General features: G+C 42.9%; 1 protein-coding gene across 1 annotated transcript in view; it reads left to right on the forward strand.

Moving 5' to 3' along the window:
* Positions 1-25,660, forward strand: part of LOC128695435 (uncharacterized) — a 173,258-nt gene that overhangs the window by 111,225 nt on the left and 36,373 nt on the right. The window contains exons 2-7 of the mRNA XM_070084848.1: positions 2,977-3,055; positions 3,236-3,413; positions 5,833-6,023; positions 14,136-14,336; positions 20,122-20,193; positions 21,093-21,252. Of these exons, the coding sequence (XP_069940949.1) occupies positions 2,977-3,055; positions 3,236-3,413; positions 5,833-6,023; positions 14,136-14,336; positions 20,122-20,193; positions 21,093-21,252 (881 nt within the window). The remainder of the gene's footprint in view (positions 1-2,976; positions 3,056-3,235; positions 3,414-5,832; positions 6,024-14,135; positions 14,337-20,121; positions 20,194-21,092; positions 21,253-25,660) is intronic.

Here is a 25,660-nt window from a genome sequence, read left to right on the forward strand (position 1 = left end):
GCTGTGCCAGCCTCACTGTGGTGAGGGGGAGTGGGAGGGATGACTGGTACTAGAGCTGTGCCAGCCTCACTGTGGTGAGGGGGAGTGGGGGGATGACTGGTACTAGAGCTGTGCCAGCCTCACTGTGGTGAGGGGGAGTGGGGGGGATGACTGGTACTAGAGCTGTGCCAGCCTCACTGTGGTGAGGGGGAGTGGGAGGGATGACTGGTACTAGAGCTGTGTCAGCCTCACTGTGGTGAGGGGGAGTGGGAGGGATGACTGGTACTAGAGCTGTGCCAGCCTCACTGTGGTGAGGGGGAGTGGGAGGGATGACTGGTACTAGAGCTGTGTCAGCCTCACTGTGGTGAGGGGGAGTGGGAGGGATGACTGGTACTAGAGCTGTGCCAGCCTCACTGTGGTGAGGGGGAGTGGGAGGGATGACTGGTACTAGAGCTGTGTCAGCCTCACTGTGGTGAGGGGGGATTGGAGTTCTGGCTAGTACTACTAGAGCCGTGCTAGCCTCACCGTGATGGTGGCCACTTATAAAAGCATTTAAACTAGTCAAGTGCAACTCTCCAAGGAGCTTCAGGCTTGGCGACACACGCAGGAATGTATTTAATTTATATCCAAGTTTTATTTAGCTGAATGTTTCCTTTTCTTTCCATTTGTTTTCTCTTATTTCTCTTTATATTCTCTCATTTTTCTCCTCCCCAGCTGCCCTGTTTCACTGGCATTTCTCGGGAGGAAGGAAGGAAAGAAGGGAGCGACTTGAAGGAAAAGGAGGGAGCAAGAGAGGAAAAAGAGCGAGGGAGGGAAAGCAAGGGACGGGAAGGAGGACAGGAGGGAAAGAAGTTAGTGGGAGGGAGAAAAGATGGACGGAAGGAAGAAGACAAAAGAGTTAGTGTGTATAGTGAGAGAGCTAGGAAGAGGAAAATAAGAAGGGAGGAATAATGGAAGAAGAGAATGGAGGTAAAAGAACATGAACTAGAGCGGGTAAACTTGGGTTAAAGAAAGAGGACAAAGGAAGGAAGAGGACGGAGGGATAGGAAAAAGAGAGGGAGGAGAGGGGAAGAAAAAAGATGAGACGTTAATAAAGGAACAACCACAAGCAGGTACTGACATCACCTTTATTTGGTTTAAAATTAATAAAACAAATATTCCTGGGCAGTGTTGTGGGTGGCGCCGTTGCTGGGTGGTAATAAGGACCCGACATTCTTTCAGTAAGAATATTTCCATAAGTATTTGCAAGGTATTTTTACCGTGAGAATATTTCGGTGGAGCGCTATTTACACAAATATTTTCTGCCAGGCCTTATTTTACGCAATAAATTTTGGCCCGGCGCCTAATATCCCGGCATTAGAGGGTTCTTGTTTATGTTTTGAATATTCCAGCGGGATATTTTCTTCTCCCGGCATATAACCTGACCGGAGAATACATTCCTTTTGTCTTAGAAAAATATTCACAAGATTCATGTTTTACGTTTTTATTTCCAGAGTGGTTTATTATTTGGTTTAAATGTTCTACAGATTAATATTTTTGTATCAGTTCATGTTCATAGTTACAGGAGAAGAAACTGCTTATAGACTTGTGGTCCATAATGTACCTGCTCTTTCGAAGTGTTTTATGACCCTAGTGGGTTTAGCGCTTAGTCATGATTGTAATAATTGTACTTGCTCTTAAAACTGTACATGAATCCTGCCTCCATCATTGCTGCCTGACCACCATAAGGCTGAAGGCTTAAAATCTTGTGGCTCTTCTTTGTTTTTTAACTTTCAGCTGTGCCCTTAAGTACCTATTTCCCACCACTCAAACAGCCTACCTCTATCTACTCTATCAAGTCTTCTGAGTATTTTGTATGTTATACTTTCCCTGTTTTTTTTTCTTAAATGTTGAACACAAGTGTGTTAGCCTCTCCTCATAGCTCATTCCCTGTAGCTTTGGAAGCAGTCTCACTACATGCCACTGCAATTTGTTAGACATTATACTCGCCCCTAGATCTTTCTCTGACGGCTGCCCCAGGTCTCTTCCTCAACCTTCGTAACCTTGTATTTGTTGTGGTTGAATTCGAGGAAGTACTTATCTTGATCAGTTTTAAAGTTTTTTTTTCCAGATCCATTTACATCCTGTCCATGTCATCTGTTTTATTTACATTAGTTTCACATCACCGAACAGGGATACGTCTGGCTCAATACCATCCGGTATGTCATTCATCTAAACCAGAAACAGTACTGGTCCTAATACCGATCTTTGCAGAACCTCATGCGTGGGAGCATGAGCCAGATTATTATTATAATCAAGGGGGAAGCGCTAAATCTGTAGGATTATACAGCGCCGGGGGGGGATGTGGAAGGCATTCAGGCTTAATTCGGGGAACTGGAGCACAGATCCAATTCCCTAAATCAAGAGCCCCTCACCAACATCAAGGAACCTTCCCTGAGGGGAGCATGAGCCAGAGCGAGCGCGAGCACGCAAACGAGAATGACCAAACAACCTACCTCCAGTTTAAGATAAGATAAGATTTCGTTCGGATTTTTAACCCCGGAGGGTTAGCCACCCAGGATAACCCAAGAAAGTCAGTGCGTCATCGAGGACTGTCTAACTTATTTCCATTGGGGTCCTTAATCTTGTCCCCCAGGATGCGACCCACACCAGTCGACTAACACCCAGGTACCTATTTGCTGCTAGGTGAACAGGACAACAGGTGTAAGGAAACGTGTCGAAATGTTTCCACCCGCCGGGAATCGAACCCGGGCCCTCCGTGTGTGAAGCGGGAGCTTTAGCCACCAGGCCACCGGGCCACCGATTTGCATTTGTGGGATTAATTTCCCAACAGTATGTTTATTATCTACTTTTAACATCAGAGTTACTGACTTGATCAAGCGTGACTGTTCCCCATAACCCTTAAATTAAATGGTCTCTTTTATAATGGTTGTTCTTGCAGGAGAAATTATTGCATATTGTAAACTTTTGTGTGTGCTGACGTATGTATGTTGTCAGGTAGTGACGTGGACATGCCTGCCACCTGGCTGGGCTTTGTTGCTACTGTTGATGCTGCTGCTTCCCCTGCAGGCGGTAGGTAAGTAGTTTAGTTTTAGATCTTGAGTGGGTGGAGACATAGTTATGAATATTCCAAGCTGCTACTATGCAACTAATCACCTGTTCTCCATGAATCATATTTCATTTCTCTCCATTGTGTCACGCATTACTCCCTGCTCAAGCCACAAATTGCGGCTTCCATTTTGTCTTCCTCTCCCAGGCAGCTGCGTCTTCTACTTCGACTCGCGAGTGTCGACATCGGGGAACGTCTCCTCTCCCGGCTGGCCCAGTCAGTACCCGCCGGGGCTCCACTGTACTTACATCTTCCAGGCCCACAAGTTCCATGCCGTTCGCATAACCTTTCATTCCTTCCAGCTTGAGGAACCTTATGTGACAGGGTGGGTATGTGGTTGTGATAGTTAACAAGAAACTGGGTTGTGTAGCACCCCACTAACTTGCAAAAAAAAAAAAAAAAAAAAAAAATTACAGTAGGCAGGTAATAAGGTATATCAGAACCCTCTAACTCATTAATCATTACAGTGGCAGGGTGGTAAGCGGTAGGATTAGAATGGGGATGTATTATTAAGAGCCCTTGGAGATAGACGAATGAAATGTCTTGTGGGGGGATAGGCGATTGATGATGGGATGCTGTGGGTGGAGAATGAGTGAAGGTGTTTTTATTTTTATGCTTGCACTCAAGTTTCCAAAACTTAGTCCTGCCTTGTTAGTATCCTTGCTACAGAAAAACCTTGTCCATACATCTAAGCTGTGAATCTTAAACATCTAGAACAGAGGTTCTTAATTAACCGGGAGTATCTATACACCTTGGGGATATAGGACTCCCTCTCTGAGCAGTTTGCCCTTTTTCTATAAATATGATGAAATCCTTATGATTTTCTTTCAGCTGTTCTGTTCCTAGTTATCCATATATAAAGTAAAACCAAATTATTGACATCTTTGCCATACTGGTACCTAGTAGGACTGGTAGTGGTGATGCTATCCTGTTCACCCATCAGTAAAAAAGGTACCTGGGTGTTAGTCGACTGGGGTGGGTCGCATCCTGGGAAAAAATTGACCTAATTTGCCCGAATTGTTCTGCATAGCAAAGGGGTTTTCTGTATAGTAGTATGTCAATAATGTCATCTAGGCCTGTTTTCCTTAACCTAATGTTTTGATACATTTCAGCAACCCTGTATGACACATCAAAACTGTCATACAGTAGTGTGCAAATTAATTGGGAAATGAGTAAATTGTTTTATTATCTCGTATTTGTCTCCAGTTTAATATAGTTTGGGTTCTTTTCTTTTCAGAAGAGTTTGCTACCGACTTATGGCAACCTCCAGCTGTGGTGTTACCCTGCTGCTCTGGTCAGTGCTACAACAGCTGTTGTTCTGTAAGGCTATTCCTGCAAGCTTGCTTCGTGAGTAAATGTGGTTTCGCCAAATTCTCCCCTTCATTTCATTACTACTGCTGAAATTCAGGATGAATGTTGCACCTAGGAAGCATGCAAGTATTGTAGCTCTTAGAAACACTGATTCGAGTAGCAGACAGATCACCAAAAATTTGAGTATAGCAGCGTCAACTGTTGGTCGGATTCTGAAGAGAGCTGATGACACTGGTGATTGTTGAGCACTGCATCGAGGAAGATATGAAAGAAAACGCAAGACAACACCTCACGATGACAAGGTTATCATAAGAAATAGTGTGAAGGATCCCAAGAAAGCCAGCAAAGATCTAGAGAGAGATTTGGCTTTAGCTGGTGTAAATGTTGATTCTTCAACTGTTCAACGAAAGCTCCTTGAAGTTGGCAGAACTGCCAGAAGGCCGGTGAAGAAACAAGTTACCTGCTATTAAGAAAAAAAAAAACGGTTGCGGTGGGCACTTGATCATGTGGGATGGACGACAGATGAATGGAAAAAAGTTTTATTTTCAGATGTGGCGCATTATGAAGTATGTGGGTACAGATCAATGGTAGTGAGATGGAGTAAAGTAGAACTTTATCGGAACGGACACATTCAACAAGGGCCAAAACACCCACCTATGTAGATGTTTTGGGGTAGTTTGACTTCTAAAGGCCCTGGACGGCTTGTTATTGTTGAGGGAACAATGCTTCCCATTGTGGATAGACTTTCTTGATGGAGAAAGCATTTTCCAGCAGGATCTTGCTCTGTGCCACGCTTCCAGAAAAATGCTGACTTCTTCCCAGTCTGTGTGTATTAGTGTTACCATTCATCCTTTCTGGAGATCGTTTCCTTTAATTTTCTTACAGTCCACACTTATAATTTATCATTATTGGTATTTGATATTATAATTATTAATTTAATGTCAGGTCAATCTTTTTTTGTGAGTGGTTGAATGGGCATCGAAGGAGTGACAGTCCTGTGACCTACTGTGACCAAGTCCCACTTATCTCACCCAAATTACTTACATGTAATAGTTTAGGTAATACCCTGTAAACCTCATGCAGGTAATTTCTCACAATTATTAATCATAAAAGAAAGCCACTAGCATGCAGTGCATTTCAGGCAGACTAATCCTATGTTTACTCCAGTGCTTTCCTGTATCCTTTCTAAATCTTAATTTTTCCAACATGAATCCATTGCTGTGAGTCCAGTCTTAGTTACATATTTTAAGAAATTTGTTTTTTCCAAGCTTGTAGGTTTTGATTGTATTATGTATTTTCCTGTTTTTCTATTTATGCACTTCATAGGCATAGCCTTATAGGTTAAGTAATTACTCAAAATAGTGTACTGTATCTATTTCTGAATATACAGATTTCAACATAGTAATATTATTGAAGATGCAAATATGTGTCAGGTGTTTGGCAGACTACCTGGACGTAACAAGTGTCAACCTGGTTGGTGTGCGGGAGTTTGTTGGTCGGTACTGTGGTGATCAGGTTGCGAGTCCTCTCCTCACCCTTCACCCTCGCTTAGAGCTACTCCTTAACACCAACTTCGCACTCCATGCTCGGGGCTTCTCAGCACACTACGTCTTTATGCATGAAGGTAAGTCCTGGGATATTGAGTAGTTACGTGAGGGAGGGTGGTATATATCAAGGTCATCTATGAATAAGTATGAACATAATAAAAACCTCTTAAATTGGAGCAAGTGGATTGCCCAAGTGGTCAGTTTAAACAAGATTCTTAAGCCTGCAGTTTTATGCAGTTATTCATTATTATTTTATTTTGGTTGTACCAAGAAGATTATTATTATTATAATCAAAAAGAAGTGCTAAGCCACAAGGACTATACAGCGCTGCAGGGCAGGAAGGAAGCGAGGGCATCAGGTGGCAAAAGGGAGATGGATGAGTAATAGGTTACGGATAACAGCGGGGTAGTGGATGGTGAAAGGGTAAAGGGCAGCGAGAGACTGAACTAGAAAGGGCTGAGGGGAGTGCGAAAAGTATCATCAGAGTTTGTGGAGTAAATCAGTCGTTGTCAAGAAGTCAATGGGAGAGTCAGGATTAAAGGATGGTCCATCAGCAAGAAGGGAAGGTAAAGAGAGAGTAGTAGAACGAAGACGATGTTGGAGGTAAATTCTGCGTGCTCGTTGATAGAGAGGGCAGTCTAACAGAATGTGGCTAATCGATACTGGAACTTGACACTGCTCACAGAGAGGAACAGGGTGCCTCTCCATGAGATACCCATGAGTAAGACGAGTGTGGCCAATGCGAAGGCGGGAGAGAGTGGTCTCCCAACCTCGGCACTGATGACAAGAAGACGGCCAGTAACCTATGCTCGGTTTAATAGAATGAAGTTTGTTACCGAGCAGAGTTGACCAACGTTGTTGCCAACGGGTGCGAAGGTGGGTAGCTATTGCAGCAAAATAGTCCAGAAATGGAACACCTCGATAGGAAATCGGTAGGTCATGTACTGCTGACCGCGCAGCAGTGTCTGCCTGTTCATTGCCCTGTACGTCGACATGACCAGGGACCCAACAAAAAACAATATCTTTATGTTTGGTAGAGATACGGTGTAGCCAAAGTTGGATACGGAGAACTAGGGGATGAGATGTATCAAATTTTCGTATAGCCTGTAGAGCACTAAGGGAGTCTGAGACTACTACAAATGATGACACAGGCATAGATGCGATACGAATAAGTGCTGCAAGAATGGCATACAGTTCAGCAGTAAAAATGCTAGCTGAAGATAGTAAATGCCCCCCCACGACGCTGTCCGGAAACACTGCTGCGAATCCGACACTGTCTGAAGACTTAGAGCCATCTGTGTACACAGCGGTGGCATGAGAATGGGAGTGGAAGTGATCAAGAAAAAGAGAGCGGGAAGCCACCGTAGGCAGTTGAGCTTTCGAGCAAGGGAGTGAGAAAGAACAGACCTGAACAGCTGGAACTTCCCAGGAGGGTAGGGAAAAGTGAGATGCTACATGAACATATAAAGGTGGTAACTGAAGGGAAGACAAGAGTGAATGTAGGCGAAGAGAAAAGGGACGGAGCAAACAGGGGCGGCGAACGAATAAAGAATGTCTACTAATATCGGTGACCATTCTATAAATGGAAGGATTGTGTAGATCGTGAGAGCGTACATAGTAGCGAAGGCAATGGTCATCACGGCGATCAGACAAGGATGGAACATTCGCTTCTGTATAGAGGCTCTCAACAGGGGAAGAGCGAAAAGCACCAAGGCACAAACGTAATCCTTGGTGATGGATAGAGTTAAGGCTAGAGAGAGTAGCAGGAGAGGCCGCGGAATAAATCTGGTCACCATAATCGAGTTTCGATAAAACGAGGGCTGAATGTAGGCGAAGCAGAGTTCGACGATCAGCTCCCCAGGAAAGATGAGCAAGGGTTTTATGAAGGTCCAGCCGGCTGTGACAAGTTGCCTTCAGAGAGGTAATGTGAGGTTTCCAGGATAACCGACGGTCAAAGAGAAGGCCTAGAAACCTGACTGTATCACGTTCGGGGATACGGGAGCCATAGAGATACAAAGGATGATCGGAGATAACAGAGCGTCTAGTGAAAGTAATTTGGTGAGTTTTGGTACTTGAAAATTTAAACCCATGCGTGGTGGCCCAAGTGGAAACACGGTCGACCACATGCTGGAGAGAAACTGCAATAAGATGACAGTCAGCGCCTGCACAAGCAATAGCGAAGTCATCAACATAGAGTGATGACCAAATATTGGGTGGAAGAACAGAGGCCAAATCATTTATAGCAAGGAGAAAAAGTGTTGTGCTTAGAACACATCCCTGAGGGACACCTTCAGCTTGGACGAAGTCCGGGGAAAGAACATTATTGACTCGAACACGGAAATGTCTATCAGTTAAAAAGTTCTTAAGGAAGGATGGTAGATTGCCTCGGAGGCCTAAGGAATGGGCCTGGGCCAAAATAATATACCTCCAAGTTGTGTCATATGCCTTCTCAAGGTCAAAAAATATGGCAATAACTGAGTGATTATTCGCAAAGGCATTATGAACATACGTATCCAAGCATAGTAAGGGGTCTATGGTAGAACGACCCTTACGAAAGCCATATTGACTAGCGGAGAGACTGTTGTGTCTCTAAATACCACATTAAACGTCGATTTACGAGACGTTCCATCACTTTGCAAACTGCACTAGTAAGAGCGATGGGGCGATAGTGGGAGGCATCATGTCCTGTAGTACCCGGTTTGCGGAAAGGGAGAACAATGGCAGATTTCCACAGCTGGGGAAGAACTCCTTGTGCCCAAATAAGATTGAAGAGGTGTAAGAGGACTACAAGGGCTGACCGATGTAAATGTTGTAACATACGAATATGAATGTCGTCAGGCCCAGCTGCCGATGATCGGCAAGCTGAGAGCGTTGCCTCCAGTTCTTGAAGTGTAAAAGGCACATTATATGGTTCTAATCTGAGAGAAGAAAAGTCCAAGGGTACTAACTCTCTGGCAGACTTTGAGGAAAGAAACGAGGGGCATAGATGGAGCCCTCGGGAAATACGGACCAGATGTGTGCCAAGTTCAATGGCAACATCGAGAGGGTTTGCTACATCAACACCAGCGACCCGTAGAACAGGAGCCGGGTCAGGAGAGTAATTACCACTCAATTTCCTCACTTTTTTCCAGACTGCACTCATAGAAGAAGCAGAGGTGATGGTGGAAACATAGTCTCGCCAACAAGTGCGTTTAGCTTCACGGATGACATGGCGAGCGATCGCACGCTTCTGCTTAAAATCAAGAAGTCTCTCAGCGGTTCTATTGTATCGGTACCTGCCCCATGCAGCACGTTTCAAACGTACTGCACGAGCACAAGCAGGAGACCACCAAGGCACGCACTTCTGAGAATGCCTGCCTGAGGTTTGGGGTATAGAATGAGAAGCTGCGGTATAAACTGACGTCGAGAAGATGTGTAGGAGCTCATCAATGGAGGATGAAGAAGGAACCTCACTAAAAGCAGTGAGGTGTGAGTAAAGATCCCAATTTGCCCGATCAAATTGCCAGCGAGGGCTACGGAAAGGTGGTGAATAGGAAGGAGAAGTAAGAATGATCGGAAAATGATCGCTGTCATGTAAGTCTGGTAGAACAGACCAGGTGAAGTCTAGTGCAGTGGAGGAAGAGCAGACTGATAGATCGATGCAAGAGAGAGTATGAGTACGAGGATCAAAATGGGTGGGAGTACCCGTATTTAAAACATGGAGGGGGTGAGAGGCGAGAAAAGCCTCCAACTGGATGCCACGTGAGTCACAATGAGACCCCCCCCCCAGAGGAAATGGTGGACATTAAAATCACCAAGTAACAGAAGTGGTGGTGGTAAGGATGAAACAAGAAAGGCAAAGTCTGGGATAGAAAATGCATGAGAAGGATAGATATATAAAGAACATATTGTAAACCACTTATTCAAGTGGATACGGGCTGCAGTGTAATGCAGCGAGGTATGGACAAATAGTTGACAGTACGGAATATCATTGTGTAGAAGAAGGGCACTTTCATTAAAGGTCCCATCTGAGAAAGGATCCGAAGAATACAATAAATTATAGCCTGAGATAGGCTGGAAAACAGCCGAGTGTAATTTTGGTTCTTGTAAGCAAGCACCAACAGGAAAACTTGGAAAGCAACATCTGAAGCTCACCCCGATTACCCCTGAGGCCGTGGATATTCCACTGTAAATAGGCCATGATTGGCGATGAAGAAAATACCAGGAATCTGTAGGTAAAGGCACCTACGGACTAGAGGGGTTAGAAAAGTCAACGTGTGGTGGCATTGGAAGACGTTCAAGTAGCGAAGGAATGGAGCGTTGCGAAGAATGGGGTTGTGAAGATGGAGGAGAGGGAAGAGAAGGAACAGGAAGTGAATCAGTGTCCATTGAAGGTTTAGTCTCTGCAATATATTCTGAAATGGCTTCAAGTGTTTCTGAATTCAAAGATGTATGGGAGACCATATTGGAGATAGAAGGAGGAGGGTGAGTAAAGATTGGGACAGTAATGGACTGTACCAAAGTAGAGGGGGAGGGAAGAGTGTAAGGGACTGGAGATGAAGTGTGGGGGGGGACAGAAGAGGCAGAAACCTGGGAGGTGGCAGAAGAGGGAGAAACTTGGGAGGGGACGGGGGTGGAAGGCATAGTACGAGCAGGAGGGTGAATCTCCACACTTGTAATAGAGCCGGAGAGAGGGGAAGAACTAGGTACAGAGACTGGAAAGGTAAAGTGTGGAGGTGGAAGAAGGGAAGGAAGGGGCAAAGAAGATTTGAGCAATGTGGATTTTTTGGACTTCTGAGTAGAGGGGCGATTGGTATTAGGTGTCGTACGAGGTCTTGTCGATACTGGGGCTTGTGAGTCAGGACGCGAAGATGTGAGAACAGACTGAGTTGTAGTCGGGACGTCAGAGCCAAGGACAGCAAAAGGATTAGATGCCATAGTGGCTATGGGAGGGGTAACAACAGAGGAGGCTGCAGAAGATGGGACCCCAGAAGTGGGGGGATGTTTGGAAACACGAGAATAAGAAACACGGGGTAGTCTCCCTTGGAGGCGGAGATGAGTAACTGCCATAGCATAAGGGAGACCTTCTGCCTCTTTGAGGCAACGGATTTCATGTTCATTTAAGTAGACCTGGCAACGGCGGGAGTACGAAGGGTGAGCTTCATTACAATTAAGGCAAGATGGAGGTTGACTGCAAGATGTATTAGAATGGTCGTCGGCACCACAGACTGGGCATTCGGCCATAGATCTGCAATATTTCGCTGGGTGACCAAAACGCCAGCAATTTCTACATTGTTGCAGTGTAGGTATCACCTTTCGAACTTGTAACCGATGTCCCGCGACATATACAGAGGACGGGAGTTCTCGGCTGTCAAAAGTTAAACGAGCCACATTGCAAGGGTAACGTCTCCGCCCCCGGGCAGGAAGGACATAAGTGTCTACTTTGAGGATTGGGAGATCCTGGAGTTCCAGCTGTTCAAAAATGTCATTGCCACATGACTGGAAATTCTGTTGGACTATGGTATGGGGCAGAATGACAGTACCACTACAAGAATTGAGAGAAAGATGTTTTTCAATAGTGATAGGAGTAGTATCGATATTCGAAAGGAGAGAAAGATCATGAGCTTGGGTAGCATTCTGGACAGTGACGATGCGCATACCGCTCTTGAGAGCATGAAATGAAATATCTCTACCAACATGACGCAGGAGCGCTTTGCCAATACTATGGTCAGAAAGGTAGGCAGAAGAAGAAGTCGGTCTTAAAGTAAAGAATTTAGTCCATTGTGTGGTCCGAAACTGAGCGTGGAGAGGGAGTGCTTGACGTGTCGGTTTTTTCCGAGTAGAATGGGAAGGTAGCGAAGGAGCATCATCAGGAGATTGACGTTGGTGTTTAGGAGTAGGACCGGAGTTGGTCCGGCGTGAAATGGGCGGGCGATTCGAAAATTGCCGTACCGTAGAGGGAGAAGCCGGAAGCATAGTCAAAGGAGAGCGGAGTTCAGAAAAATCGAAGGAGTCAGTCGAAGCCCCGGTACCTGAAGCGGGTGAGGAAACAGCACCAGCAAGAGGTACAGGGGCATCAGGAGTGTCCAAAGAGTGGTCTAAACACAAGGCAGGGTCAGAATGGGGTGCGGTATCAAGAAGGGGCCCGGGGGTAGTGGGTTCATGGACTAGGGCTGCCATGGTTAGGTTACTCCTTTGCTTTTTGTTTTTAAGAAAAAAAAGAAAGAAGAAAAGAAAATAAAAATAAAAAAAAGAATAAAAAAAGGGGGGAGCGGGGAGGAATAGTTCCCAGGAGGAATGAAAGGGCCGGAAATCTCCCTCCGCGCCCAAGAGGACCTCAGCACCGCTAGTAGCGCAGATGCAGCATGGAACCCATGCCATACCCTACCCTTCATGCCAGTAAACCAGCAGTCCGGGATAGCAACCTCACATCTGCCGAGCTACCTCGGTGGACAAAAGAGAGGGCGGCCGGATATCCGCCACAAAGCATACCTCCTTCGGCCACCACCCCCGGAATCCGAAAGGTGGCTTCCAGAGATACACCCGTCGCCCGAAAGACACCCAAAGCTACTCCAGGATACCGGAGAGGGATCGGGACATCCCCAGGCAATCCAGATTCCATGGCAAACTACGCCACCGCCAAGAACCTCAATGGAATGGGATGGACCCCGGTGTCCTTTCCCCTACCTAGGAACTAGCGAGCTTGTGGGAGAAATCCCAAAGGTCAAAAAGAGGAAGGGCAAAAGGGAGGGGTGAGGAGGAGGAGGAATGGAAAAAGGGGAGGATGGGATAGGGGAGGGGAGAATGGGGGGTAATTAGGTTCGGTCTGAGGAAGAAGATCGACAGGGCTAATTCCTCAGACCAAGAGCCTCTTCACCACGCCAAGGAGCCCCCCTTGAAGAGGTGTACCAAGAAGAAACAATGAAATGTATACACTGGTAATAATTTTGTGTTTAGAAATACATTATTATTATTATAATCAAGGGGGAAGCGCTAAACCCGGAGGATTATACAGCGCCTGGGGGGGGATGTGGAAGGCATTCAGGCTTAATTCGGGGAACTGGAGCACAGATCCAATTCCCTAAATCAAGAGCCCCTCACCAACATCAAGGAACCTTCCTTGAGGGGGTTTAGAAATACAGAACACGAGGAGTTCAGTTAATATCTTTGTTATACACGACAGACCCATCCTGTGGGGTGGTAGTCAAAAGGAGAAACATAATGGGTCCAGGGAATGGGCCGCAAGTTTTGATAGCTAAACAAGTTACAGTGGTAAGGCACTATTTATGTTTATATCTGGTTACATGCAGAGAAAACATGAGGAAAATCACTAATATTTTTTATTATAAATTAAACGCTGTATGACCCTTATGATTTAGTTCTTATGGTAAAACTAATTATAAATTAAAAGAAAAGCCACAAGTTAGTATCACCGTATGTTTTCTGAGGGTGAAAATTAACGAAGTCGGAGAAGACAGGTGCCGACATGGATTTGCATATCTTCCCCCCCCCCTTCCCCACTTCACACGAAAAAGGCATTTTGGATTGGATTCAGGGGGACTTGCATGGTGTGGGTCACTCAGTAGGCTCGTTTCTCCTTCCGTGTGCACCAGACATATTTACATATATAAGGGCTTCATTTCGGTTGGCTTATAGCCGGATCACCACATGAAGACCTGAGCCTGGATGTCCTGGCAAATCTACCTGTTCCTGTAATTGGTTTATAACCGCCTGAGGAGTCTCCAGTAAACCAATATTTTCGTTATTTCTGTACTTTCTTAATGTGGGTTACTCGATTATAATTTAGTTACTGAGACATGTACAGTGCATATACTTCACATCTGTATCGAGCACCCCACAAATATCGTCAATAAGAACATTATTTGTAGTAAATTAATTGATGAGGTGGAAGGCAGGCAATGCAACCGGCGTGATTTCTAGTGTAGCATCTTAGTTAATATAGCGCATGAAATTTAATATACCTTGATGCCAGTAGGGGTTCTTGATCCAGGGAAGTAAACCTGTACTCTCCTTGAATCGAATCTGATTGTCTCCCATTCACTATGTCCAGTATGACCCCTATGTATTAGCGCTCTTCCCTAATAATAATAATAATTAATAATATAGCTAAATAACTAAACTGCTAGATGTCAACTGTTGTAATAGGGATAGGAGCACACTGTGGTTGTACTTGATTTTTTTTTTTACAGAAGCGGTAACTCCTGCAGCCATGATGGTTGCTGGGAGGAAGGTGTGTGGGGGCTTGGTGGAGGGTCCAGGAGGAAGTCTTACATCTCCTGGCTTCCCTCGAGGCTTCTCGGGAGGACTCAAATGTACGTGGCTCCTGCGGGCACGTCCTCATTACCACATATACCTGTCAGTGCAGCAGCTGCAGCTTCAGGGCAGTATAGGTGAGGCAAAGAGTACGCTCCCCCCTTCCCTGCATTACACTCGGTTATGCAAATTTAAATTTTCCCACGCTACTAGTTGAATGCTGCTAGCACGTCTGGCGCTCAGTGTGAGTAGGCTATTTTGCTAAACTTTGTTTTGTTAATTTTGGGCGAACCATCCCAGAGCTGGGCAAGGTAGTGGTCCATGGGAAAGTTGGCATTGCTTGTCATGTTGGTTTGGGTACTAGGGCTGGTGACCGGACGGTGATTTCCTCTTATTAGTCAACCATTAGCCTTCAATTTTTTTCCGCACTTCTGCTGTGCTCCTTATCTATCATATCAATGAACATGCATGAGCGACTTCTCCCGATGACCCCAGCATGGATTTAGTTTGACCGACTCTGCCGGGCAGTCTGTTGTTGCTGGTCCTGGCCTCCTCCTCCTTGTTGTTTTGGAAGGCAACTGTCTATTTCTGCAATCTTGATAAGAATGCTGATGTTTTATATATCCTGAATAGTGTTGGGCAGATTGTTTCCTCCCAGCATGACAAGTTTTTTTTTGCTTGTGGATTTTTAACCTTTGCTGAGAAAATTATTCTATCGATGGGTTTGTTCTTGATTTATTGGCTTGGTGGTGGGTGATCGGTGCTTTCGTTGGTGCTTTAAACACACACTCCTACCATGAATTCAAGGAAAATATACCCACGTATGATACGATCCAACTCTGACAAAGCTATAAGTTGACAAATCTAAATCCTCTGGATCTCAATGGACAATCTGGTCATAAAGACTTGAAGACTTGTGCATGCTTGTTCCCTCTTGTATCGTGGTGACCCGGTGGAGAAAGTTCTTGCCCTGGTCCTCTATCCCCAGCAGGAAAAGTTCACTAGATGTTCCATTTTGTAAGGAAAATTCGGATGAATTACCAGTGGAAGTCAGCTACTGGATATCCGCTCAAGAGGGTCTGGGTCACAGATTTCTGAAGTGGCCTCTTCCTGCTGACAAGAAGAGGGATCACTTCCTAGAGGACCTGGCCCCTTCGAACTGATTTGGAGATTTGGATGATAGCCATGGACACGTTTGCAGGCTACATCTGCGACCGGATACCCGGCTGTTAAAATAATACGGGCTGACTGCTGGTGGCATCCACTCTGGACGTTATCTAGGAGGTGACTACCTAGACCTTCCTTGGCTCAATGTGTTCTCTCGTCCAGTGGAATTGTTGGGGAATTAAGCTTCACATGGAATGCATTTGCTCTCTTTTGGGTCGAACTCGTAAGTACAATGTTTGTATGGGGCTAAACTGAGCAACGGAGTTGTCTCTGGATTCTTCACCCCCCCCTTCCCTCCTGGCAGTTACCATGAAAAGATGAGGGGTCTTTGTCCATTCTGTTATTTATGTCAGTTTTGTCTGCCCTCTGTCCAGGGTCTGGGCATTCGAGTGAGGTTGCAGGGAGGAGGGGGGGGCCCTCTGTGCTCCTTGTACCTCCCTCCCGATAGGATTTTAGAAGCTCTGCTCTTGCTGAATTAATTTGTGAGCGATACCACATATTCCTCCTGGGTGATTTTAATCCCCACTACCCTATGTTCGTTATGGGTTACTCTGTGCTAGACAGGAGTCTACTTTTGGAGATACTGACTCTTATTAAGTCCTAGGATTCTGACTAACAAGGTCACAACCTATCAGTGTTCATATACCTGGAGGGGCTTTCGGCGGTCAACACCCCCACGATCCGGTCCGTGACCAGGCCTCGTGATGATCAGAGCCTGATCAACCAAACTGTTACTGCCGGCCGCTCGTAAACAGCCTTTCGGTTATACAATTTTCTTTTCTTTTGTTTCAGTTGTATATCTGGATTTCAAACAGCCTCTTCTCCAGGATTTGCATAGTAGTAATAATTTACCCCCTACTCGAGTCAGCGGGATCCTCTCCAGAAGACTTTCAACTGTGAAACTTGATTTCCTTGATGTAGATGAAGGTTGTGACCATTTTGTTAATGTTATGTGACCTTTATGTTTTGTGGTGTGATCTGATAAGCCAATGGAAGACCTATCAAAATAACCAAAAGCCTCACTGAGGGGGTAGGGGGGGGAATCACTTTAACATAAGGTCTGAATCAGGAGATTTTCTCTTCTGAGCAACGAAGTCCACAATCTAAATGTTTTCTCATATCTTCGTCGTTACTCAAAATTTTCTTAATTTTTTTTACACTAAGTATTGTTTCCCCGCACATGACCGATGGAAGGATGGTAGCCAGTAACCCCACTGTGGATTGTTGGAAGACAATTTGTTATGCCTTAGCTCTGACCAACATTGTTGCCATCAGCTTCAGTGTTGAGAGAACGCTGAAAATAGTTAAAGAAACAGACATCCTGTGAATGAGTATATGTTCAGTGAACTGAAAATCAGTATACCTAGAGTCCTGGATCCAGAGACCCAGCAAAAATCGACTTCTTTGAACTTGCTAAATGCTAATAATGTGACAGTCAGTGTTATGATGTGAATAGTTTAGAAAACGGACAAGTTAAGGAATGAGACACTTGTGCAAATTGGGAACCTTTCTGAGGAAATATTTCGCCAGCCAGTGGCTTCTTTAGTCCAGTACAGAGAAGAATGGTGGAAGGTGATTTTGAGGTAATCAGTCCCTTACCCTGGAGTCTGCGTGTTCGGTCCATCAGTCTTGAAAAAGTGCAGTGTACCTGGAGCAGTGGCATATATACTGCAGTCAGGTGAGTAGAAAGCAGGAGGCGGTGGGGTCACTGTAAATAGGTTATGCCTGTAGGTTAGGTGGGTATAATAGAATTCTCTGTATCAAGATCCCAAGATGTTGCTGTGTCTGAGATGTGATGCATAAACGGTTTAGAAAACTGACAAATTCAGAAATGAGACACTTGTGCAACATTTGGGAATCTTTACTGAGGAAGCATTTCATCAGCCAGTGGCTTCTTCAGTCATTTAATACTCATTGCCTTCCATATCATCAATTTCAAGGCTTTAATAAGTATACTTCAATATATTTTGATTATTGTGATGTCAGTTTACCTTTGATTAAAGGCCCTTGTGGGCCTCTACAAGCTGCAACATGCCTCCCAATGCACCAAGCTACACCTCTACAAATCCCTAATACGTCCTCTGATAACTTACTCTGCTCTAGCCCTCTCTCTTGCAGCTAAAACAAACTTAAACTACAGCGTGTCCAGAACAAGGCGCTGCGCTGGGTGCTTGATGTCAGATTGGAGGACTTTGGCACAAGCGAGTCTCTCCATGCCCAATTAGACATCTCTGCGCTGAATCTGTACTGGAAGACGCTCAATGACAGATAGACAAACTTGAGACACGACATGACTACTGGACCTCCCTCCTTGAAGACATTCACAGACCCACAAAAAAGCACAACTATTTCTACTCCTTGTATGATCCTGCTCTTAACCCTATTTACAAATAACATTGGATTATCTGACAGGTACCTTGCGCTGTTCATTCTCTGACCCACATTCGCCTTAGCTTTTGGGTTAAGACATGGCTCAATTCTACACTCTCTAGCGCTAATCTTCGCCTGTCCCGTCCTCCCAGCTCACCCCTACTGGAGTCCCAACAGAAGAGCCTGAAAAAAAACATACCACGGGCGGGATTTGAACCCACGGTCAGAGAGTCTCAAAACTCCAGACCGTCGTGTTAGCCACTGGACCAGCTAGCCACAATAAGATTCGTCCAACTAGGTATATTTCTACACCATAGGAAGGTTAGCATAGGCACCACTGTGACCACAAATGCAAATTTTTACAGGCGAATCTCCAGCTAGCGTGGTCGTGATGAACTCTAGCTCAAGTCCCATCACTGCCGTCAACATGACTCACGAAATCGTAATGACACGATTGCAAACAAACCATACCACGGGCGGGATTTGAACCTGCGGTCAAAGTGTCTCGAAACTCCAAACCGTCGCTGGAGATTCGTCTGTAAAAACTTGCATTTCTGGTCACAGTGGTGCCTATGCTAACCTTCATATGGTGTAGAAATATACCTAGTTGGACGAATCTTATTGTGGCTAGCTGGTCCAGTGGCTAACCCAACTGTCTGGAGTTTTGAGACAATCTGACCGCGGGTTCAAATCCCACCCGTGGTATGGTTAGTTTGCAATCATGTTATTACAATTTCGTGAGTCAAGAAGAGCCTGAATTTCTGTTCTCAATATCTGTCCCACGGTCACCTTAGCTGCTGGGTTAAGCCCTGGCTCTATTTCTACGACTAAGAACACTCCTCTCCAGAGATATTCGTCTGTCCCGTCTTCCCCGCTCCTCCCATTTGGGATTTTACCTGAACTTGTTCGTTCGTTCCTTTGATTAGCTCGACTCTGGAGCAGGGTCTGATGTCTTGGATTTGTGATTCATTAAAATTTTTAGTGATATTTAATTAATTTCTGCTCTCTCAAAACAAATTAAATTTTTATACCTCCACGAGGCATGATCAAACATAATGAAATATGAAAGAAATGGAGTTATCCTAATTATTTGTTACGAATATGAACTGATGAAATTAGTACTACAGTACCTGCCCCGCAACTAAGACAAACATCAATTATTAATAGATAATTTTGATTGATGTAAATTCCATATAAGTTATTTGTAATTGTCCAGTTCATTTGCAAACTATCTCATTGTTTACTTGGAGTTTACCTGGAGAGAGTTTCGGGGGTCAACGCCCCCGCGGCCCGGTCTGTGACCAGGCCTCCTGGTGGATCAGCGCCTGATCAACCAGGCTGTTGCTGTTGCTGCTGATTGTAATAAAATACTCAAGCTGTACTGATGCACAGTGCCTAAAATTACGTGTTAGGTTTAGATTGAAGTGGGATGCAGATTTTATGATTTGGTTTGCCTGAAATATTTTGCATAATTGGCTTTCTTCTGATTTTTTGATTGTATCAAATTAAATTGGTATTATAATTGAATAAATATAGCCATTCGGAATGCAAAGCTAACTGTTGTAACTTTTCTGTATAACATTTAAGAAATTACAATTTTATTTTATGTATATTATTGTAGTACTATTAAGAACCTGAGAAATATATTTTCCACTGGGCATTTACAGATGAACTGCAGCCTTGATGACTCTCCTGGAGTCGTCAGCAATGGTGTCACTAAAGGGGAGGCAAGAAGGAGGCTTCAGCCCCCATAATATCTATAAACTTTCCCCAAAACCACGCCAAATAATATTAATTAAGTTTTTCCTGTACTCATAGAAATTCTGGAGCCGCCGCTGGTCGTCAGGCTTGAAAGCCAAACTAACCACCATCTACACAATAATCCTTTATTATTTTTCATCCTTTGCTCAAATTTTATTGTGTATGTAATATGCCAAATTTCCATCCCTACAATATTGCTAAAACAAGTACTTGAAGATTTTCTTGGGCATTCAAATTCAAATGTTTATTTCCCTGTAAAGATTACAATGGAGTTTACATATTATAAGATATTGGTTACAATGTGTGGTTTACATATTATAAAATACTATTTACAAAGAGGGCTATCATCATGCCTAGTATGACGAGGCATTTTGGGCAGACTAATAATAATTTTAACTATATTAATGCAGGTTATGGAGCATATTGATATTAAAGCTAGGTAACTGCATTACAGTTTGTAAATTTAGCAATGAGAATGGTTTAATTTTGGTATGATAGTTTCAATTAAAGCTCCTATATTTGAGAATCTCGGGCAAACTTACGACTAGCTTAAGATTTATTATCAGATCAAATAATAAAATTTTATTTCTTTGCAAGTAGTACATTGAGGTTATATATTTACAGTAATGAGTTGCAGTGCAGAGATAGCGTCTATCCTGCCTAGGCATTATGGTCATTATGTTTACAGTCATTTGGGTGAGTGTATGTGTAAATTGGGGGGAATCAGATATCGAGAGTAGGTCTAATTTGTTTTTTATGTGTGCATGATACAAGTGAATAGGTGCTTTTCATGTAGTTAGCTAACGGTGGGGTGTGTCAGGGAGATAAGATGTTTTTTAATGGTAGTTTTGAAAGTGATAGTTGTGTTTGCAGTTTTAGAGTTTTTCAGGCAGGAAGTTCCAGATTGTAGGCGCTTTAATGTACATTGAATTTTTGTATAGGTTTTGCCGGACACGAAGAATGTCAGATTTTTGTGCTTGGTGTTGTGCCTGTGGGTCCTGTCATAACTATCAGGAAAGTGTTTTAGTTCCGGGTTAATATTGGGATTTGTGGTTCTGTAAATGTAGGTTGCTCAGTAGTAAGTGTGGATGTTCTGTACAGTGAGTAAGTTTAGATCTTTGAAGAGTGAGGGGGGGGGGGGGGTTGCCTAATATTGGATTGCATGATAATTCTAACTGCGGCTTTTTGTTGGGTTATTATTGGCTTTAGGTGTGTTGCTGCTGTTGACCCCCAGGCACAAATAACATAGGTGAGGTAGGGATAGTTGAGTGAATAGTATAGTGTGAGAAGGGCTGATTGTGACACGTAGTAACATATCTTGGAGAGGCTTCCAACCATTTTGGATATTTTTTTTGTTGTATGTTGATATGTTGGATATGGGTGCTGAATTTCAGGTTGCTGTCGAGGTGTAGGCCCAGGAATTTGCCCTCATTATGTTTAGCAATAAGAATAAGTACTAAAATTCCTTCCATTTATAACAGAATTTTGTTAGTTTTTTTAATTATGCTGTTTTGTTATTTGTAGCTGCTTACTAGCCTTAACTATGACAGCTTTCATTTAAATATATTTATTTAAAATGTGTTTCATTCCTCAAGCTAATTGTCAACGGGCAGAGTTAGCTATCCACGATGGGTACCAGTCGGAGGACAGACTACAAAAGAGCCTTAAGTCTTTCTGTGGTGACCTCTACTATTATCGTAATCAGGCTGACAAAGTTTTTCTCAGCCAATGGAACAGATTAATTGTCACTTTCAGGTAGGTGTTGGGTATTCATACTACTGTATATGGGCATGTGTACTCTTAGGGAGGTGTGAGAGTAAAGAGATAAAATACCAACATAATGAAAATGAAAGTTCATTTCCTTGCAAAGTTTACAATGTATGGTTTACACGTTACAAAATATTGATTACAGTCACTAGCCTGCCCAGGCATTTCGGGATAATGTGTTTAAGATGCAGAAGCTGCTTGGAACCTTTAATAATTAAGAACATTGTCCTCATGCAGGGGCTTAAAGTTAATTGGGAATACTAAAACCTAAAGCATGTCTATATATGAAAGACAATTAGTTTATATATTATTTTGTCTAAAATTTTCGTAAAATATATTAACAAATATATAAATTCGTAACCAATTCCAACACAATCTCCTTAATCTGTGTCAATTTGGCTTCAGGCTGGGATGAAACACCAATGATGCATTTATAAAACTGCATGGCTGAATCTATTCCTCTCTTGGATGTGCAATGGGCCTCATTATCGACCTAAAAAAAAGTGTTGCAGTAGACCACAGCATTCTAGTGCTCAAATTTGAAAATGTGGAATCAGAGGACGTACTCTCATATGTGAAACCTTACCAAAGTGGCAGAAACCATTAAATATGTAGAGAGGCAGCAGGCCTCTGTGCTTATTTAACTGTATCCTCTGTAAAAATTCAGAGATTTGCCTAGAATGTATTAATTTCACTGTTGCCTAAATTCATAACAAAGACCTATATACAGTGGAACCTTGGGTTTTGTTTGTCCTGGTTTTCGTCGAATTTGGTTTTCGATGACATTTTTCATCAAAATTTTGTTCCAGTTTTCGTTCATCACCTCGGTTTTCATCGGTCTGCGTTCTGAGTCAGTCTGGCTTTGTTTCTCGTCGAGTGAGCATTTCCCTGCACATTCATCCAAAACATATCGTAATAATCCATACTTTTTTGTGCTTGTTTATTGAGTGAGCGTGACTGCTAAATGAGCCACCATAGGGCCAAAGAAAGTTCTGAATGTGCCTTCTTCAGTGATTAAGGACATGTGTGCAAAGTGGAGTGAGTTGCAAAGTTTTGTGGAGAAATATCACCCTAACAAAGCTGTTGCAATCCGTGTCTGCAACATGTTCAGTGACAATGCCTTCTCCCATTTTAGGCAAATATTAAAGGGATGCCAGAAACAGAACTCTCTGGACAGATTTTTTTGTGCGACAGGGGTCCAGTGCCAGTAAAAGATAAAGAAGGGAAGTAACCCCAGATAGGAATTTGATACCTGGAGTCCTTATGGAGGGGGATTTCCCTTTCAACCAATAACCTCTCCTCCTCCCTCTTCCCTCTTCGTGTCTTCCATACACCAACAAGGTAAAAGTGATATTAAATGTTCATTTATCCATTTCATTAGTCCCTTATATTTATTTCTCATTGGCAACGTTTTGCTCTCCAGGAGCTTTGTCAAGCCATTACAAACAGTACATGGACACAGAGGGTATATATAGGCTCAGAGTGAGGTGCAATACTAGTGGTAGTAGTAGTGATACAATGTTAGAACAATTAACTCGCACACGAGTAAAAGGATATAAAAGCTATTACCTGGGTAACATAAAAATAGGTTAGACGAATATTTCTGTTGAAGGGTGGATAGAGAAGGCCTGTTTCAATGTTCATTCTCTGTAATGTGCTTTGTGTAGTATTAACTTACTAGCATATTATAATCAAGTCATTGCCATTTTTATTTTTATCATTTTTTTTTTATTATTCTTTTGCTACCTTAATTTGTGTATTTTATCCTGTCAATTTAAATCTAATTATACTCTAATTCTTGTAAACAACTTATATAAGACCTTAGTGCAATTACAATTGAGAGTCTTGTGCCTTTATTATATTATTAGATTAATCACAGTTTTACTCTAGCTCATTCTAGAGCTCAATACATAGTCAATACCAAATTCACTATATTAGACCATAGTGCAATTACTAGTGAGAGACTGGTGCTATTTGTAATTTGTATTTTTATATTATTAGACTAAACCTAGTTGTACTATAGCTCTTTCTAGCTCAATACATAGTCAATACCAAATTCACTATATTAGACCATAGTGCAATTACTAGTGAGAGACGGGTGCTATTTTTAATTTGTATTTTTATATTAGATTAAATTCAGTTGTACCATAGCTCATTCTAACTCAATACATAGTCAATACCAAATTCACTATATTAGACCATAGTGCAATTACTAGTGAGAGACTAGTGCTATTTTTAATTTGTATTTTTATATTATTAGATTAAACCTATTGTACTATAGCTCATTCTAGCTCAAAACATAGACTCCACAAGTCATTATTAGACCTTAGTGCAATTACAAGTGAGAGTCTTGTTCAATTTTTAATTTGTATTTTTATATTACTAGTTTATACCTAGTTGTACTTTAGTTCATTCCAGCACAACACATAGACAACATCAACTTCATTATGTGTAGTAGTGACTATACTCTACATGACCAAAATACTCTAGCTATATACTTGTCCAAACTTCCTACCACTACAGATATCAGTACTAGAACTCAACACACAACTCAGGATATAAATAACCATAATTTAAACCTAGAAGATGATTGATCACGTTGACCCTGATCTAAACCTCCATAATCTGACACCCAATCAAAACCTATTGGAAAGTAACTGCCTTTATTACACAGCATCACAAGCCAGCACTATCCTAAACAATGCTAAAAGTCTATCAGTACTTAACTACAACATCAGGTCCTTAAGCAAACACTATGATGACCTCCTAGCACTCCTTGAATCACTAAAGACACCCTTCTCCTGCATTATTCTTACTGAGACCTGGCTATTAAGCAGGACACGATAGATATCTACCCTCTACCAGGATACACAGCAATTCACAACTGCAGACCATACCAAGTGGGGGGTGGTATTGCAATCTATTACTCTAACCAATTATCTTGTATTAGCACCACTTGCTTTAGTGATGAATATGGGGAATACATTTTTGCTAATTTTACTGTAAAAAACCTTAAGATGCCTATAACAATCGGTGCCATTTACCGGATACCTCACACAAACATCCCAAATTTCAGTGAGAAATTAAAGTCACTAATAACAAACAGACAAATGAATAAGCACCACCTTCTCTTAGCTGGAGACTTCAACATCAACCTTGGCTTACTAGATGATCAGCCTGTAACTGATTTCATCAACAATATGAACAACACACTTCTCATACCAACAATAACTAAACCAACCAGGCTCACTGAGACAAGTGCAACCATAATAGACCACATATGGACCAATATACTAGCCCCCCTTAAATCAGGGATAATCACAGATGCCACTACAGACCACTATCCTACCTTCCTCCTGACAAACATTAGTAAACCACCACTTGAATACAACAAAGTCTCATTTAGACTCCATGACGAGGCCTCAGTAAGGAAGTTCACAGCTGACCTAGAGACTGTTGACTGGCCTACAGAATTCTCCAAGGCCAATGGTATTGATGACTGGACAGACATTTTTCTTAACAAATTACTTAGACTATACAACAAACATTGTCCTATAAAAACAAAACAGATCACAAACAAACGGCTTAGTTGCCCATGGCTAACCAGCACCATTCTGAAATCCATTGACAAGAAACACCAATATGAAAAGCAATATAGACAAGGCTTAATACACAAAGATATTCTTAAACACTATTCATCAGCTCTCACCAAAGTAATAAAGAAAGCCAAACAACTATACTACTCCAGTAGATTCACAGACACTAGAGGAGATATAAAAAAGACCTGGAAAACACTCTCTCAGATTCTAGGGACCCACAAACTGAGAAAAATCAAGAATATTGTCCTAACTAAACCTAATGAAACACCACTACATCCCACTGACACAGCTAACAAGATAAACGACTTCTTCTCAACCATAGGATCTAATCTCGCCAGTAAAATCCCACATACCAATGCCCATGCCGGGGACTACCTAGATGGGAATTTCCCTAATTCCTTCTATTTTGCACCAACTGAGCCCACGGAAGTCACCGAGATTATAAAGTCACTTAAAAATAACTCGGGGAATCTGTCTCATGTCCCACCATTACTGTACAAGCGAGCGGCCCATGTCCTTTCGCATGCTATTTCATTACTCTTTAACAAGTCACTAGAGACTAGCACCTTCCTGAAACTACTCAAGATGGCAAGGGTTACACCAATACATAAAGGTGGTGACCCTACAGACTTAAACAACTATAGGCCAATATCTAACTTACTGGAGGGAATATTTTGAGGAATTGTTAAATGTTGATGAAGATAGGGAAGCTGTGATTTCGTGTATAGGGCAAGGAGGAATAACATCTTGTAGGAGTGAGGAAGAGCCAGTTGTGAGTGTGGGGGAAGTTCGTGAGG

This window comes from Cherax quadricarinatus, chromosome 14 (genome assembly GCF_038502225.1).
Source record: "Cherax quadricarinatus isolate ZL_2023a chromosome 14, ASM3850222v1, whole genome shotgun sequence".
Classification (NCBI taxonomy): Eukaryota; Metazoa; Arthropoda; class Malacostraca; order Decapoda; family Parastacidae; genus Cherax; species Cherax quadricarinatus.